This window comes from Copadichromis virginalis, linkage group LG18, assembly GCF_057382275.1.
Source record: "Copadichromis virginalis isolate Kocher_CV1m ecotype Utaka linkage group LG18, C_Virginalis_male_GT1.1, whole genome shotgun sequence".
Lineage (NCBI taxonomy): Eukaryota > Metazoa > Chordata > Actinopteri > Cichliformes > Cichlidae > Copadichromis > Copadichromis virginalis.
The window spans coordinates 36,988,512-37,005,614 of NC_140635.1; the positions used below are offsets into that span (position 1 = coordinate 36,988,512).

Here is a 17,103-nt window from a genome sequence, read left to right on the forward strand (position 1 = left end):
TCAACACTTTATAACATCCCATTATCTCCATTGTTTCCTCCTTTCATTTTGTGATGCTTTTTGACTGTTTTGTATTTAACAACTGCAAAGTCTGATTTTCACCCATATACATAAATATTTACTGATATATGGTTTGTGTCAACATCTTGTGTCTGTGGGAAAGCTGTTAAATAACCCTGTTTATATAATTTATTGGAAGAGAAAGTCTTTCTTTTTTATTTGTATTGACTTTAACTAGAAGGTACATCAAAACAAACACACACAGATGAGTGCAATGTTATTGATTTATTATCTGTTTGCACAGCAGGTCAGTTAACAAAGACACATGTGGACTGTCCCTCAGTTCAATGAAAAACCTTCAGAATTTAAAGGGAATGTAATCTGTTCCAATTTACTCCCATGTTTGGAGGTAAATGCATTTAAATACAGCATGGACATAAATACTGATTCACCCTCTTTCCCCGAGCACTTAGACTGTGGCTCACAGTGTGTTTTATTCACAATATAAAACAGCCAAGCGTGCTGTTTACAAACCAAACATGGTTTTTGAATGAGCAATCACAGACACCTTCATTGTGCAAATGAGCATTCCTTCACATCCTGAATATATCCTCAGTTATGAACTACGGAGCTTATAATTCATGTCACGTAAAAGTATTTGCAGCTGCTTCTAAATTTGATATTTAGAAGCAGCTGCAAACTGATCTTTCTGAGTTAACTAACCAAAGTATCAATGGGTCTTTACACCACATCCCTACATTCTAGGTCTACCGATGTTCACTGCACCAATTAAAATTATCATTATTAAACCGCATGGCTTGTAATAATGATACTAAAAAGGTAGATGCATGCTAGCATAAAGGTCAGCGCTGGCTGACAGCATGAGAGTGCCAGCGAGAGCAAATTCCAAGGCTGATGGACAGTAAATGAGTCTGATTGCAGCAATTTGTTCACTGATAAAAAGGCTGCCCGCAGCAACTTCAACTCACAATGTACAATTTACATATACTAGAATATAAATACAGCAGGGAAAAGATTTCATTGATGAATGCTAATGGTAACACACTGCAGTGATAAGTAAAGAATTTTATTTAATCAAAGTTTCATTTGTTTTGGTTTTTTTGTTCTGTCTTTCCAAAAGCCTCTAATTTTTAAACTGATAACCTAACTTTCATTTTTATATTAACAAAAAAATGATATATATGTCATAACAATGGTTACCTGGAAGGAGTTTACGTTTATCTGAGAAGAAAAGAAAGAATGAATCTGAGCAGTGTGCACAAGGTTTCTGAACTGTCTTATTGACAGACACTGAGGTCCTGTGTATGATGTTAATGCTCCCTATACTTTAGACCATGTATATAATCACAAGTCAGTGTCATGGCATAGTGAATTCCTTTTATAACTGACTGCTTGGATTTTAGAAAAGCTCAGAAATTTGCTTTGGCAAACAGTTAACAGGATCAAATGCATACCTGGATCAAACATGAACCGCCCATGGTCAGTACTACAAATGTATTTGTCTCTCAAATATGTCTCCAGTCTGTCCACTGGAACTACTTATCATTTTTAACAAACTATAAACTAGATTCTCTGAAGCCTTTTCGTAAGGGCTCCACCCATGTGTGCAACATATGTTCTTCAGAAGCAACGCAAAGCAGAAAAAACATTCATATGTAGTTATGGATCTTCATTAAAACTGTATAATATATACACTATTTACAATATGAGCTTTAATCTCTCTGTCTAAACACAACAGAACCTATTGACTGGATTTTAGTTTGTACCTGAAGTCTATATCATACGTAGGCTGAAGGATACCCAGGCCAGCACGGGACTGGTCAAGAGGCGGGGCTTTGATACCAGGGTCTAAAAGTTCCATGTCAAAGTAAGACAGAACAAGAGTCAAGAACTGTTTGATCTCATACACAGCGAAAAATCTGCCCGGGCATTTAGTGACCCCAGAGCCGAAGGGCATGTAGAAGTAACGCAGCCGCCGCCCACTGCGGTAGAAAGTGGTTTTCTCCTGACCCTTGTTGTCCAGAAAACGGTCAAACTTATACTCCTGCAGAGTGAAGAGGAGAAAGAAATGAAGAACAATAAAAAATGCAGTAATTTCTTGGTGAAGAGACTTTTCTTATTTATAACCCATCCGGCTCTTACATAGGGATCCTCATAGATTTCAGGATCATAGTGCAGCAAAGGCGGATACAAGGCTATGACATCATCTTTCCTTATTTGGTAAGCTTCTTGGTTATCAAGGTGAAGGAGGAAGTCTTCCTTGGCAACACGCACATTCATAGAAGCACTGGAAAGACGCATGGCTTCTTTAATGATGCTGTCTGTAGACATCAAGGAGACAGACATAAAGCGAATATGTTCATGCTAAAATTCTGAACGCTAGTCTTTTAATTTAGCAATATTAGGTATGTCACTTTTTCTTCTAGTGATCTAATGACTGGGTAAAATAAGTAATCTCACCCAAAACAGGCATGTTGTCCAGCTGGTCCCTGGTGAGGTTCAGTGAGGGGTCGCTGGGGTCAACTGTCTTACCAGAGTCTCCCAGGATTTTCTGCACTTCCTTGTGAGCGCCTTTCATAGCATCTGGACTCCTGCGCAGAGGTACAACCTCTTACTGTGTGTATTTCTTTCACTATTCTGTGCTTAGTGAAAGACGTAGGACAGTTTTTCCAATTTCATTGTACTACTGTACTATGTATGACTGTGCAATGACAATAAAGAGTTATCTTATCTTATGTTATCTTATGTCCTATATTATTTTTATTGTAATAACAATTAGTTTTCTTCAGCAGAAGTTATTGGTATTGGGCTGCGTACTGCATTTTAAATTAATACATTTGTTGTGTTTGAGAAAGGTGTTTATGGAAAAAAAATATTTGAAAAGCTGCTCAATTTTTAATATTTAGTCATGTGGGATGTATCACATCACATATTGTCCAGCACATGTAGATTTCCAATCTAATCGAGTCTTTGGCCCAAAACAAACAAAAATATGTAGCCTGTGCAAAGGCATGGCCCATGATAGTACCTGTGAGTGTAGAGGGTAAAAATTCATGTTCATGTTAGCGATCAATGTAACACTACAATGTACATCAGCATTACTTTTTATAATAAGTATTTCCTTAGATAGCCGGAAACAACTTACCTCCATGCAGTGCTGGACAATTAGTTTTTTATTGCATGTAATGTGACATATCGTTAGCTTCATAGCATAATTGCCTAAGTCATTTGACTAAGTCAATGACTTAGGCACTTATGCTATGAAGCTAACGATATGACATAACTTAACCATAGGTACCCTACTTAGGATCTGTAAAAAAAAAAGAGCTGTGCTCTCGGATATAAACTGCACAGTGATTGGTCAACAAGACTTTGTGATAAGGTATCAAGAATACTGCGAAGTCTTGATGCATGCTCAGTCATCAATGTAAGGAAAGCTAATTCTGTTAAAGCTAAATCTGGTGGGAAACATTTCATCTCGCCATTCAAAAGTCTTCAGTCTCAGCTGACTGCAGGTTTCCCCATTGACTAACAATGTCAAAGGTCAATTTCATGATAAGAACTTAGTGATTCAATGTCAATAACACTTATCAATTCAGTTCCTTATCGATTCTCTTATCATCCTTATTGGGTTTTCATTGGCTCCCCTTTGAGAGTCACCACCACCGCTAAGAAGCATATCAAGAACATTGCATTTGTACAAATTAATTACATGCTGTGTGGTCAAATGTTCGGGTGTTGAAAAAAAAAATAAAATTAATAAAAAAGTAATAAATGTAATAATTACACATCTTACACTGAATGCATTTCTTAAAAGTAATGCAGTATTTTACTTAATTACTCACAGGAGAAAGTACTTTCATGTTACTCTGTCTCATAATTACCATTTAACAATGTGAACCTGTTGGTCCTACAAACCAAGTTAAATCCCCATCCTAATTTCAGTTCAAATAAATTTTATTTGTATTGTGTTAAATCACAACAATAAGGTGCTTTATATTGTAAGGTCGACCCTACAATAATACATCCAGAGAAAAAACCAACAGTCATGACCCTCTCTGAGCAAGCACTTTGGCGACAGTGGGAAGGAAAAACTCCCTTTTAACAGGAAGAAACCTCCAGCAGAACCAGGCTCAGGGAGGGGCGGGGCCATCTGCTGCGACCGGTTGGGATGAGAATCAGGACAGACTGTGCTGCTATTTTCCTCCTCTGACACATGAATTGAAATCAGCTAATTGTAGCGTGATTGCAAGAACCAATAAGCAGGATCTACGGGCAGGTAGAACAGTTCCAAGGAACTGGACTACTGGGAACTGGTTCTCTACAAGAACCATCCATAATCTATACTGTGCAGATAGTCATGGTGAGCACTATTAACAGAGAGCTGAGGAGTGGCTACAATCAGAGCGTTGCAGGATGGGGAATGATGTGCCATTAGGCCCCCTCCCCATTTTCTTTTCACATGAATGACGTCCTTGACTGACGCTCAGGCCAGCATACATCCTCATTATTGAAGCAGTGACATGTAGGGGACCACTGATACATGTCAGGGCTTTTTTGATATGATGTTTTTCTGCTTCCCTGGCTGCTGTGTCTGTAGAGATGGTGTCCCTCTATGTTATAGTGTATTTATGATACTGATTTGTATGCACTGGTTTTTCGTACACATAACCTTTTGAATGCCCCTATTACTGATTGAAATTTCACAGCAAAACAATGTCCAGATGAACAGCATCAACTTTCTGGTAATGTCCTACTACTGTACCATTTATTGCTGTATTTTTCTAATTATTTTTGTTATCGTGTGATGCTTTGCTTAGGCTGCTGCCCCCGCGACCCGGCCTCGGATAAAGCGGATGAAGATGGATGGATCGTGTGATGTTCGTACACAGAGTAAAACTCACGAGACTGATTAGACACACAATTTGATTTACTATTCCTTATGGCTTTTCATGAGACAGCCCATTACCAGCTTACCTGATCATATAAAAGAGACTCCAGAAGGTAGCAGGCAAGGTGTTAGCCTGTGAGGCCCAGAGCAGAGCAACATGGGTCCTGGCTTTGCTGATGTCATTGAAGGTAGATAAGGAGTCATTCAAGATCATCCTCATGGAGATTAAATCGGACACATTCTCTCTCTTGGACAGGTGTTCAGCATGCATGGTCTTAGCTAGGTTCTACATAAGAGTGTAAAAAAAAGAACATTCAAACATATTAGAGGATGAAAATGTTACAAATGGCTCAGAGGCCTTTGACTCTGACAGCCTACTAACCTCTCGGGCACTGTAGGCACTTTTGAACACGTGAATAGGCAGCCCGGCCACAAGTGCCGGGAAGATTTTGTCAAATTCTTTGAAGTTCTCCAAAGCATTGAGCACCAAAGCTTTCTGGGCTGCCTGCCGAGCCTGACACTTGTCTTCACCAAGCTCTTTACCAAACAGAGTTAGGTAACCAGATTCAAACATCACCTGAAGAACAGCAGAGCACAAACTTATAAATGACTATTTCAAGGGTTTTTTACTCACATATGTGGCATGAATTGTGTCCCACCCTGAGTAGAGAATATAGGTGTAGAACCTTTGCAGTTACTACATCATGACTATTCAAGAGAAATGTATCTTCCATGGGCCAATGCTTTCACTCTAAATTCAAGTTACTGACCTTATAGCAAAAGGCAAATATGCCGTCCACCTGCCAGTGGTCCTTGCTTGGGCTGAGTGTATCTGATTTCAGCATGACATCCTGAAGGTGCCCCATCATTGTCTCAATAAGGGAGGGAAGAGCCTCCCCCTGTAGTGTTTTCAGAAACGTCTGATGGAGGTTCTCTGTGGTGTGGCCATGGCGAGGATCAAAGCTGTCATGACCAAACGCCTTGTAAAGAAAGAAGAGCTTCAGGACTATCGAAAGATCGACCAATACAATGAGAAAGTGGATCAAGAAAAGTGTCCTAACAGACTATATGATGTATTCATATAATATATCTTTTATAATAAAAGATCAAATCACGTCATAAAATTACCTTGACAGATGTAGCAAAATGGAACTTCCTCCAATCAAGGTGTCTTCCCTGCCTGATGACTGAATGGTAAGAGAAGGGGTCGCACAGGAAGTGGATGTACCTGCCTGCAATTTTGCAGGTGAAAATGTGGCCGTACTTCTTCTGGCGGCTGCGGAGGAATTTAAGTGGGTTGGCCCCGAACTGGAGAGCACAACCTAAGTAGGGGATCAAACCATTTTCAACTGCTGGCTCACCTGGTTGCCTGAGGACAATGACAAGAAAGAGATCACAGAGATAACTCACTTTGTTGGATCTCAGTTGTCTGGATCGAATTCTGTAACTTCCGGATGAAAACGCTTTCATTTGTCTGGCATGTGCGTCAATGATTTCTTCAAGACTTCGGCTGCACTGACGTCTTTAGACTGATTTTGGCAGCAGCACATATTGTGCATTTCATATAGTTCAGCTAATTTAGTAATAAATTAATATCTCAGTATTATTAAGAAGTCATTATTTTACAAATACAGGTAAGTTTAAACTGAAATGTTCAAATAAAACAATGAATCAGAGAGAGCAAAATGTTGGCTGCATCTCAACAACAACTCCAAAACTTTGCAAACCTACAACTCAGGACTGATTGTTGACATAGCTACATAGCAGTCACCTCTGTGTTACTCATGTATTTGAAAATAATAATCATTCTTCTTGTGCATTTCTATTAAAAAGGTTTCTTCTTTTTATGTGCTGTAAGCTGAAAATTAATCAAAATCCTAACATTCCTGTCAGTGTTTAATTCAATATATGCAGAAGTTAAGTAATATACTCAAGCCCAAATTAAGATTCATGTCCTTCATTACATCCTACATGCTCTTTCTTAAGTCTTACCTGCGTCTTATCCCCACAGCAAGCCAGAGGAGGCAGCAAAATCCCACAACAACTGCCCAAATCAGAGCAATGCTTATAATCATGCTGATGATGGTAGAAAGATCCACACAGTCGAGCCCACCTGTCCCTGCAGAATATGTGAGCAGCTTGTGTGCTATTGAGAGTGACAGTTGTGTGAGAACAGCAGCATGCAGCAGGTTTTTTTATACTTCCTTTGAGCCTCTGGGTGGGTCTGATGATGTCGTCACCAGATACATCTCAACAAGGAACCAGTTAGGCGTTTTCATTGTGCAAGATAAATAAATAAGCAATGAAGTTATTAAGTTAATTTTATAAAGAAGAAGCAAATTTATTTTCTTGGATGTGTGTGGATTTTTGTTTACATGTTGTATTTATTTTGTGCTGTCCGAAATCTGTGGCTAAAAACAGCTCTCATCTTAAGTTAAAAGTCTTTTATGATGCATTTGTTTTTAAATTTACAGAAATTTTGCAAGAATATTAGAATAAGAATATTTACATTTTACATGAAAACTTCAAACAGCAATTTCTTAGAAATGTACTGAATAAGTAACATGTTTATATTTTCTGAGAAATAGGATTCCAGGTGTGTGTGTGTGTGTGTGTGTGTGTGTGTGTGTGTGTGTGTGTGTGTGTGTGTGTGTGTGTGTGTGTGTGTAAGAGTTGGCCTTGACCAGAGTCCATGGACAGTGTTGCCTGACTGCATCCTGATAATGCATCTGGATTGATAAATAGATTCAAGGTCACTTCTGTGTCTGTTTGTGTGCATAATGAAAATTTCTTTTGACGTTGCATGGCATGTGCTTTCTGTTGAGACTTGCAGTTGAGCAAGAAGTGATAAAATCTGGTTCATCAAGAAAGACAACTAAAAGAATAGCAAATAAAACTGAAGTACATGCATTGTCGCACAGTGTGCCACCGAACATGTAAGAGTGATGAATCAGTAATCTATTTGGAAATACTAACAAGTCTCAACAAAGATTTGCTAGAAAAAAATAAAACAACATAGTAAAGCAACATACCTGAAACTGCAGCCTGATGAGTTAGTAACAACCATGTCTTAATGTACAAGCCCCCAAAACTATTATTGTTCAACTCAGGTACCAAAAAGTTGGAATGAGATGCAAAATAAAAACAAAAATCAGGGATTTCCAAATTTCATAAATCCATATTCATATTTAATTCATGATATAACACATGTTTATATAGAAATGTTAGGAACTAACTTTGTAGTTGTGCACATTCATTCCTGTCTGATCCCTCCCAGATTCAGTAAGCTTAAGTGATCAAAGTACCTTCATCTCATAATACAATAAATACTGCAGGGATAAATACATGGATGTGTGTTTTGTCTTTCTTGTGCACCTGTGGGTGCAAAAAGGTTGAAAAGCACAAAGCCAGATGATCTGTTAGCTATGATCTCTCTTTCACTAAAGTGTTTGTCTCAGTTCAAGGTCTTCAGCGCATGTTAATGACGGTTTTTATTTGTTTTTCTTTTCTTTTTATAAAATTTTCATCACAAGATTTTACCCCCACTTATCATTTTTACCAAAAGAGATCAAAAGAATGGAAAAGAAGAAAGTACTAAGTTTAAAGGCCAAAACACTGGTGCACAACAAACACCCAGAGAAAACTTCCTTGAGTTTCTTAAGAGTCGTCTGGGCAGCCTGGAAACCCTATCAAAGCTGGGCAGTTGCAGAATGGCAGATAACTATGCAAAAGGAGTAGCATAACAGTGATTCTGAAGGCTGTGTCAGTGACTGGTATAAGGTCCAGCTGCAAACTGCATCGTTGACAAGACAGCGCAGATAAGGGTCGCAGGATACACTATAGTGATAAAAACAACCTGACAGAGACGCTCAGTCACAGCCAGACTTAAGTACACAGCCTTTGATGAACAGATCGCTTGAACATATGTGGCAGCAAGCTCATAGACTCGGCTCCACCTAGGGGCGGAAAAAAGGTGGATCCACTGTTCACACCACCTACAACTGAAGAGAGAAAAACAAAGACAGGTGTGTTCCAGAAGCACCGCCTGTCTTCTTTCCTTGACCTTGATGACATTAAAGTTAAGGAAAAGAAGTCAGGGGAACTGATAAGGACTTGGGAAAAGAGAGGAGCCCTTCTACAATTGTAACTGCTGTACACTCATCTCTGTTTAACAATGTGAAGACTGAACAGACTGTGAAAAGCAAAGGCTGGCATTTTAAATAAGGAAGTTCTAATGCATGTCTGCAGCAGCCAAAAACCTTCCAGTGAAATTAAAAAGCTTTTGAATTTACAAAAGAAGCTGAGTGTCAGTTTTGTGACTGTAAGTTGTGAATACACTGCAAAAGTTCAAACTCTTGCCAAGTATATCTGTCTAATTTCTAATCAATAATATCTCATCACACTTAAAATGAGACACAATCAGCTACAGAGTAACATTTCAGTGAGATTAAGGAAAGTGGATCTGGAGAATTTTCCCTTCTTCCATTGGCAGATTTTTTCCACTTAATAGAAGATATAGTTGCTTCAAATAGTGAAAAAAAATCTGCTAATGGAACAAGGGAAAATTCTCCAGACTGCGTGGAAAGTGGCAGCAGCACGGCCGGTGATGATGTGGTGTGGTGGATGAATGTGGACGTGCAGGCCGAGCAGCACACAGACGTATCTGAAGGCTCTTGGGAGGCTTGGCCGGTGACAAGAGCACAAGGCCAGATCAGACAGGACCAGGCGAGGCAGGATCAGACGGTGGCGTGGCGGCCGCAGGCAGTTGATCCGGTGATTGAGCTGTAGGTGGAGCTGACAGCTGGACAGACTCTCCAGAGCTGCGAGCGGAAACAGACGGCGGCGTGGAAGCCAAGGAGTGTTGGACCGCTTCACTGGAGCCCCCAGCAGAAACAGACAATGGCGTGGGAGGCGTGGAGTGCTGGAGCGGCTCCCACTCAGGTGGCTGAGCAAATCACTGAGCAGATGATTGAGCTGGTAACTGAGCTAATGACTCAGCTAGTGACAGAAGTAGGGGTTGAAGTGGTGGTTGAGCTGATTCTCCAGAACCTCCAGAACAGGAGACAGGAACAGGTGCTGCTGCCAGATACTAGCTGCTCACACACAAAGAGTAGGTATGGGTGCAGAGGTAGACTGTGTCCTGGTTGGCCTCACCCTGGGAACCCGCAATGGTTTTGGGGGCAGACCGGACACCAGTCATTCCCACCTGATGAGTAGGTACGGGTCCAGGAGTGAGCTGGCTCCCAGCCGCCTGCATCCTGCGAGTCAGTACGAGCACTGGCAATGTCTAGTCTGCTGTCCCCACCTGAGGAGCAGGCTGCCTCAGCCAGCCTGGGAACAGAGGAGCAGGCTCAGAAAAAACAGACTTACCAAATATCAGTGTGAAACTTTTCCCCCCACGGCTAACAGTCTCTGAAAAAACAGTCTTAACAGTGTCTGAGGTTACAACTCAAGCCTCAGAAGGAGCAGTGCACAAACGCTTTCTTAAATCCAGTGAATCAGCTTCCTCAGAATAAACTGCCTTGGGTTTGGCAGTGTTTGAAGAGTGATTTTATCCAGCTCGGGGTGTTCTGCATCCTCACTAATGCAGATAAATCCTCCCCCTTTCAATTACAACGTGGAGTCAGACAGGGGGACCCCCTCTCACCTCTTCTTTTTGATATAGCTCTGGAGCCCCTTGCTATTACCATAAGAAACCCCCCAGGCATACAGGGAGTCAAATTTGGGAATGCTGAAAGTCTTGTTAATATGTATGCGGATGATTTATGGATCTGTCTTTCCGAACCAGGAATTTCACTTCCTAATCTTTTAAATTGCATTAAACACTTTGGTAAATTATCAGGATATATGATTAATTGGGACAAATCTGAAATCATGCCAATGACAGATAATTTATGCCCAAAGTTTCTCAGCTCACTCCCATTTAAATTAGTGACTACATCCTTTACCTATCTTGGCCTTAAGATTCCTAAAAATTCAAAACTTCTTTATAAATTGAACATCTTGGAAATCCTGGATAAGCTCAAAGAGGATATTAGAAAATGGAAACTGCTCCCTTTGTCTTTGATTGGTCGAATAAATGCAGTTAGAATGGTGTCTCTGCCACGATTTCTATGTTTTTCAAAACCTCCCTCTTTACTTGCCACCTAAGTTTTTTAAGCAGCCTGATTCATTGATTCTCTCATTTATCTGTGCAGGAAAACCCCTCGGATATCCAAAGCTCATCTTCAAAAAAGTACTTCTTGTGGGGCGTTGGGTCTCCCTGTGTTTACACACTATTACTGGGCTGCAAACTCAAGAGCTCTATTACACTGGCAGTGGGGTCCGCCCATCGACCACCGATATGATAATCTCCCGCTCTGGCTTCAGGTAGAGTCAGCAACAGTATCTGAAACCTCATTACCTGCCTTATTGTTTTCTAACACCAGTTCCTCTAATAAATGGATCAGGTGTAATTTTGTTGTTAAACACTCTCTAAAGATATTAAGTCAAATCAGGAAATCTCTTAAATTACCTGATCTCTCAGTAAGAATGCCAATAACACATAGCCATTTGTTTAAACCAGGAAAAATGGACAGGGTGTTTTTAGAGTGGGGGGAAGGGGGTTGAAACATATTGAGGACTTATATATAGATGACAAATTTGACTTTCCACTGAAACCACTAAATCATACTTACCTCGAAGCAATTCTGAAAGCAAACTCTATCTGATATCCCAGTTTGTTAAAGCCTGACTGAGCAATTCTAAAGAAAAACTGAGCGCACACAGGTAACTACTCTAGTGAAAAAAGGCCACTCTGCACACAAGACAGTGTCTGTTCTGTGACTCCTGCTTGCCTCTACAATGTAGGACTGGGTTTTGTTTTGCCTGTACTTTTATAACTGTAGATAGATTTCACTATACAGTGAGGCAAAAAAGTATTTAGTCAGCCACCGATTGTGCAAGTTCCCCCACCTAAAATGATGACAGAGGTCAGTAATTTGCACCAGAGGTACACTTCAACTGTGAGAGACAGAATGTGAAAAATAAATCCATGAATCCACATGGTAGGATTTGTAAAGAATTTATTGGTAAATCAGGGTGGAAAATAAGTATTTGGTCAATAACAAAAATACAACCCAATACTTTGTAACATAACCTTTGTTGGCAATAACAGAGGTCAAACGTTTACTATAGGTCTTTACCAGGTTTGCACACACAGTAGCTGGTATTTTGGCCCATTCCTCCATGCAGATCTTCTCGAGAGCAGTGATGTTTTGGGGCTGTCGCCGAGCAACACGGACTTTCAACTCCCGCCACAGATTTTCTATGGGGTTGAGGTCTGGAGACTGGCTAGGCCACTCCAGGACTTTCAAATGCTTCTTACGGAGCCACTCCTTTGTTGCCCGGGCGGTGTGTTTTGGATCATTGTCATGTTGGAAGACCCAGCCTCATTTCATCTTCAAAGTTCTCACTGATGGGAGGAGGTTTTGGCTCAAAATCTCACGATACATGGCCCCATTCATTCTGTCCTTAACACGGATCAGTCGTCCTGTCCCCTTGGCAGAAAAACAGCCCCATAGCATGATGTTTCCACCCCCATGCTTCACAGTAGGTATGGTGTTCTTGGGATGCAACTCAGTATTCTTCTTCCTCCAAACACGACGAGTTGAGTTTATACCAAAAGGTTCTACTTTGGTCTCATCTGACCACATGACATTCTCCCAATCCTCTGCTGTATCATCCACGTGCTCTCTGGCAAACTTCAGACGGGCCTGGACATGCACTGGCTTCAGCAGCGGAACACGTCTGGCACTGCGGGATTTGATTCCCTGCCGTTGTAGTGTGTTACTGATGGTGACCTTTGTTACTTTGGTCCCAGCTCTCTGCAGGTCATTCACCAGGTCCCCCCGTGTGGTTCTGGGATCTTTGCTCACCGTTCTCATGATCATTTTGACCCCACGGGATGAGATCTTGCGTGGAGCCCCAGATCGAGGGAGATTATCAGTGGTCTTGTATGTCTTCCATTTTCTGATGATTGCTCCCACAGTTGATTTTTTCACACCAAGCTGCTTGCCTATTGTAGATTCACTCTTCCCAGTCTGGTGCAGGTCTACAATACTTTCCCTGGTGTCCTTCGAAAGCTCTTTGGTCTTGGCCATGGCGGAGTTTGGAGTCTGACTGTTTGAGGCTGTGGACAGGTGTCTTTTATACAGATGATGAGTTCAAACAGGTGCCATTCATACAGGTAACGAGTGGGGGACAGAAAAGCTTCTTACAGAAGACGTTACAGGTCTGTGAGAGCCAGAGATTTTCCTTGTTTGAGGTGACCAAATACTTATTTTCCACCCTGATTTACGAATAAATTCTTTACAAATCCTACCATGTGGATTCATGGATTTTTACTTTTTTGCCCCACTGTATCTGTGAGGTTTTTGAATAGCAAAGTGGCCCGAGCCAAATTTCCCCATTTTGCATTGGTTACTAATAAGGAACGTGTGGTCTACTGCCATCCTAAGACTGAGCTGAAGGGAGGAATAAATCATTACCTTCTTATTATAGGGTCGAGATACAACCCATGAGAAAATGAAATCTGAATGTGCTCACTTTTGAATAAGTTGCTGGAAGCTCTGCAAGCTTACGGAGGAAGCTGCGAAAGATGAAATGCTGTCGTTTTCGCATGTCTGGAGATTTTTACTATAGATGAAAGTAAATGACCAGACTGGGAATTTAAGTTTGGTAACGTGGCCTGGCCGGCTGAAGCAAGTATTGAACTGAACTGAAACATATTTGATTGAGAGATGTTGACAGGAGAAAAAATTCCAACCAAAATTAAGAGGATGATTACGTAGTGGTAGATAGCTGACTAATCATTGCCACATGCTCTGGGTAAACTGATTGGAATTCCAGAAGAGCCAGGATTGCATACTATCAGCAAAAGACGACTTAAATTGGACTTCACCTTGCATATTCTTCAAGCCTGGTTCTGCCGGAGGTTTCTTCCTGTTAAAACGGAGTTTTTCCTTCCCACTGTCGCCAAAGTGCTGCTCATAGGGGGTCATATGATTGTTGGGTTTTTCTCTGTATCTATGAAGCACCTTGAGGCGACTTATGCTGTGATTTGGCGCTATATAAATAAAATTGAATTGAATTGAATTGAATTGAATTCTTGCATGCAAAATGAAGAGAAATGGAAGCCTGGGGAGAGAGAGATTTCCGTGCTGTTATGTTCATTAAAACTAGGAGACAGAAAGTTAAGGCTCCTGTAAAACATGGTGCTGATTGGCATTGCTGAGAGAATTTGCAGAGAGGAGCATGTTTTTAGCCAGATGTAATGCAATGATGATGCTGCGTACAATTAAAATGATTGAAAAAGCAACTAATAGCACAAAAGTGACAAAGACAAGGACACACATGCACGGCGGCGTCTACAAATGAGAATAGAAGATGTGTAATGAGATTTAAAGCATGTGGCGTGAATGCTGACTGAAGATTGGACTTATTGAACTCACGCACGAGTGTAATAATACTGAGAAGGAGAGCTGCAGCAAAGCAACGGAGAAAAACTGTAACAGTTACCCATCTGTAATTATCCTCATGGTCACAGAGGTGGATTGCATTGTTGTACAGTCCGGGTTTCTTTCATGAGGTTTGGGAGGGAAGAGCAATGTGGTTTCAGCGTGTTCACTTTCTTGCATTGTAGAGGCTTGTCTGCTAGATTATGAGTGCTGCCAAAACCTAGCTGATCTACATATCAGGACTGTGTTTTAGTGCCTTCTGTGCTGATTTTATAGTTTAACCACCTAATCAGCAGCACCACTCTGCTTATCAGTGATAAGCTCCAGTTCTACTCAAGAAGTGAAGTGTCTCCAGATTATCAGCTGCACTACTGACCTTGAACATTAGTGGCAGACACACAGTATCCTTGCCAAACTGCTGCTTACTGCATGAAGAGATTAGAAACTGTGCTTTGAGTACTCTATTAGTTTAGAAAAGGCCTATACAAATACCAGTTCATGCTGTTTATGCAGCTCTGTCTGTACATGCTTTGATCAAAAATTACTGTCACCCCTAGGTGGTGAATGTCTTCCTCACCCTCAGGTCCTCTAACAGAGACATGGGAGTTTGATGGTTCTGCTCAGCATCTCAGCTGTGCCCATGTGGTCTCCACTCAGGTCCACTAACTGCTTGGCGTCGATGTTATGTTAAACTGCTTTGTTCCAAATGTTTTTTACACTATCGTGGCCTAGTGGCCAGAGCCTTTATTTGCCAGTTTAGAGCCCCAGTTATAGATATGTTTTCACCAAGGCTGCTTTCTGTCACTGACTTAATTTATATTTTTTTACAGACAGAATTCCACACATGCAAAGAAATCAAACCATGTCCACAAATTAAATTATGTTCAATATTAAGAAATGACACAGGGAAAAGGTTTTTAACACATGAAGAAAGGGAAGTGCAAAAAGGCACCAAAGTTCTAGTAAGCACTGTTGGGGCCATAATCCAGAAGAGGAAAGAACATCATGTCACCATAAAGTGTCCATGACCAGGTGCTCCCCACAAGATTTCAGGCAGAGGAGTAACGAGGTGAAAAGGAGTGAAGAGAATTATCAGGGAACCACTGGTGGAGAGCTGCAGAAAGACCTGAAACTAGCTCTTTTTTCTCTCAACAGGTGATCCAGGAGATTTTTTTCTCCTCTCTCTTTTTAAGTTTCCTTTCTCACTGTCCCTCTCCCCTTTCTTTTCCTTCCTCTTTCTTTCTCCCTTTCCTGTCCCTCACTCATGTCTGTCCCGTCTGTAACAACTGAAAATAAAATAAAATAAATAATAACAACAAAGGTCGATCAAATGGACCAATACGGCAAAGCTGTGATGATCCACTTGGTAAAGTAAATCCATTGGGTCTCCTTGTTGGTCTTCAGACAACAGATCTGGCTAAAGAACCAAATGGGACAGGCAAACAAAAGAAAAAAAGAAATGCTTTGTGTGGGAGAATGGGGCATGCGACTCTTTCAACATACAGGAGGCGTCTTGAAGCTGTCATCACCAACACAGGCTTCTGTATATTAAATAAATGTCATTTATATTTATAAAGAAACGTAAAGAAAAATGGTCTTACATGGACATAAAAGTGTGAAATACACCACTTTTGAATTAGTTATTGAATTTTGTGCATAACAATGTGACACTCTCAGCAAGTTAACACATTTTTGCATTAAACACATTAATTAATTAATGCCAAACGTTATTTTATCGCTCATAATATAATAAAGACTTCCTAGAGTTTATCTGGAGGTTCAAGGTCATGCAAACAGAATAGTCAATTAAAGGGAAGTGTTTGCTTATGGCATCTTAGTGACTATCATTTGTTTTCTCTTGACCTTTTTATCTCTCTCTCTTTATTACCTTTTCTCTCAGCTGGCTTTTCTTTAAATACCTTAAAGTTATTTTCTGGTTAAGGTCATATCAACCTGCTAATTACTGCCAACAGAAGCAAATGAAACCTGGATAAGTCATCTCAGATAATACCCGAACAAGACCAGTGCTTGTATAGAATAGAATAGAATAGAATAGAATAGAATAGAATAGCCTTTATTGTCATTGTACAGAGTACAACGAAATTGGAGTGCCACTCCCTTGGTGCAAGTTTCAATAATAAATATAAATGTAAAATATAAAAAGTATAAAAAGTACAAAAAATCAATCGTAAGTACTCAAACAATAGTATGTACAATATATACAGGATAGCAGCATTAATATGATGACAGTATGAATAGCAGCATAATATAATGACAGTGACGGTATGGAATAGGTTCAATTGTTTTGTGCTTATTTACTACGGTGGTAGCTCTGGGAAAGAAGCTATCCCTGAATCTGTTTGTCCTGGTTTTATGTGACCTGTACCGTCGGCCTGACGGTAATAGTTCAAACAGTTGGTTGCTGGGGTGAGAGTGGTCCTTGATGATATTGCCAGCTCTGCTGAGGTACCGAGAGTTTGCAGTGACCTCCAGGCTGGGCAGAGAGCAGCCAGTGATCTTCTGGGCTGTGTTGATGACCCTCTGCAGTACTTTCCTGTCTGCAGCTGAGCACCCTGCATACCATGTTGTTATGCCGTACGTTAGGATGCTCTCTATGGTGGCTCTGTAAAATGTCACCAGCAGCCTCTCCTCCAGGTTGTTCCTCCTGAGCACTCTCAGAAAGTGGAGACGCTG

General features: G+C 40.7%; 1 protein-coding gene across 1 annotated transcript; it reads right to left on the reverse strand.

Annotated features, from left to right (window-relative positions):
- Positions 1-270: 270 nt before the first annotated feature.
- Positions 271-7,073, reverse strand: cyp7a1 (cytochrome P450, family 7, subfamily A, polypeptide 1). Its single transcript, XM_085438988.1, has 8 exons — positions 6,905-7,073; positions 6,041-6,281; positions 5,683-5,892; positions 5,295-5,489; positions 4,999-5,198; positions 2,482-2,612; positions 2,164-2,342; positions 271-2,065 (listed from the first exon to the last, which is right to left on the reverse strand). The coding sequence occupies exons 1-8, from the start codon at positions 6,985-6,987 to the stop codon at positions 1,763-1,765; spliced, it is 1,542 nt and encodes a 513-aa protein (XP_085295114.1). The 5' UTR covers positions 6,988-7,073; the 3' UTR covers positions 271-1,762.
- Positions 7,074-17,103: the final 10,030 nt, after the last annotated feature.

Excerpts from the sequence above, each read along its gene's own strand:
- cyp7a1 (XM_085438988.1), bottom strand. The coding sequence starts at position 6,987 with ATGATTATAAGCATTGCTCTGATTTGGGCAGTTGTTGTGGGATTTTGC. Across the intron at positions 6,282-6,904 it reads GCTGTGGGGATAAGACGCAG|GCAACCAGGTGAGCCAGCAG; the intron begins GTAAGACTTAAG and ends CATTGTCCTCAG. Across the intron at positions 5,490-5,682 it reads TATTTGCCTTTTGCTATAAG|GTGATGTTTGAATCTGGTTA; the intron begins GTCAGTAACTTG and ends GCTGTTCTTCAG.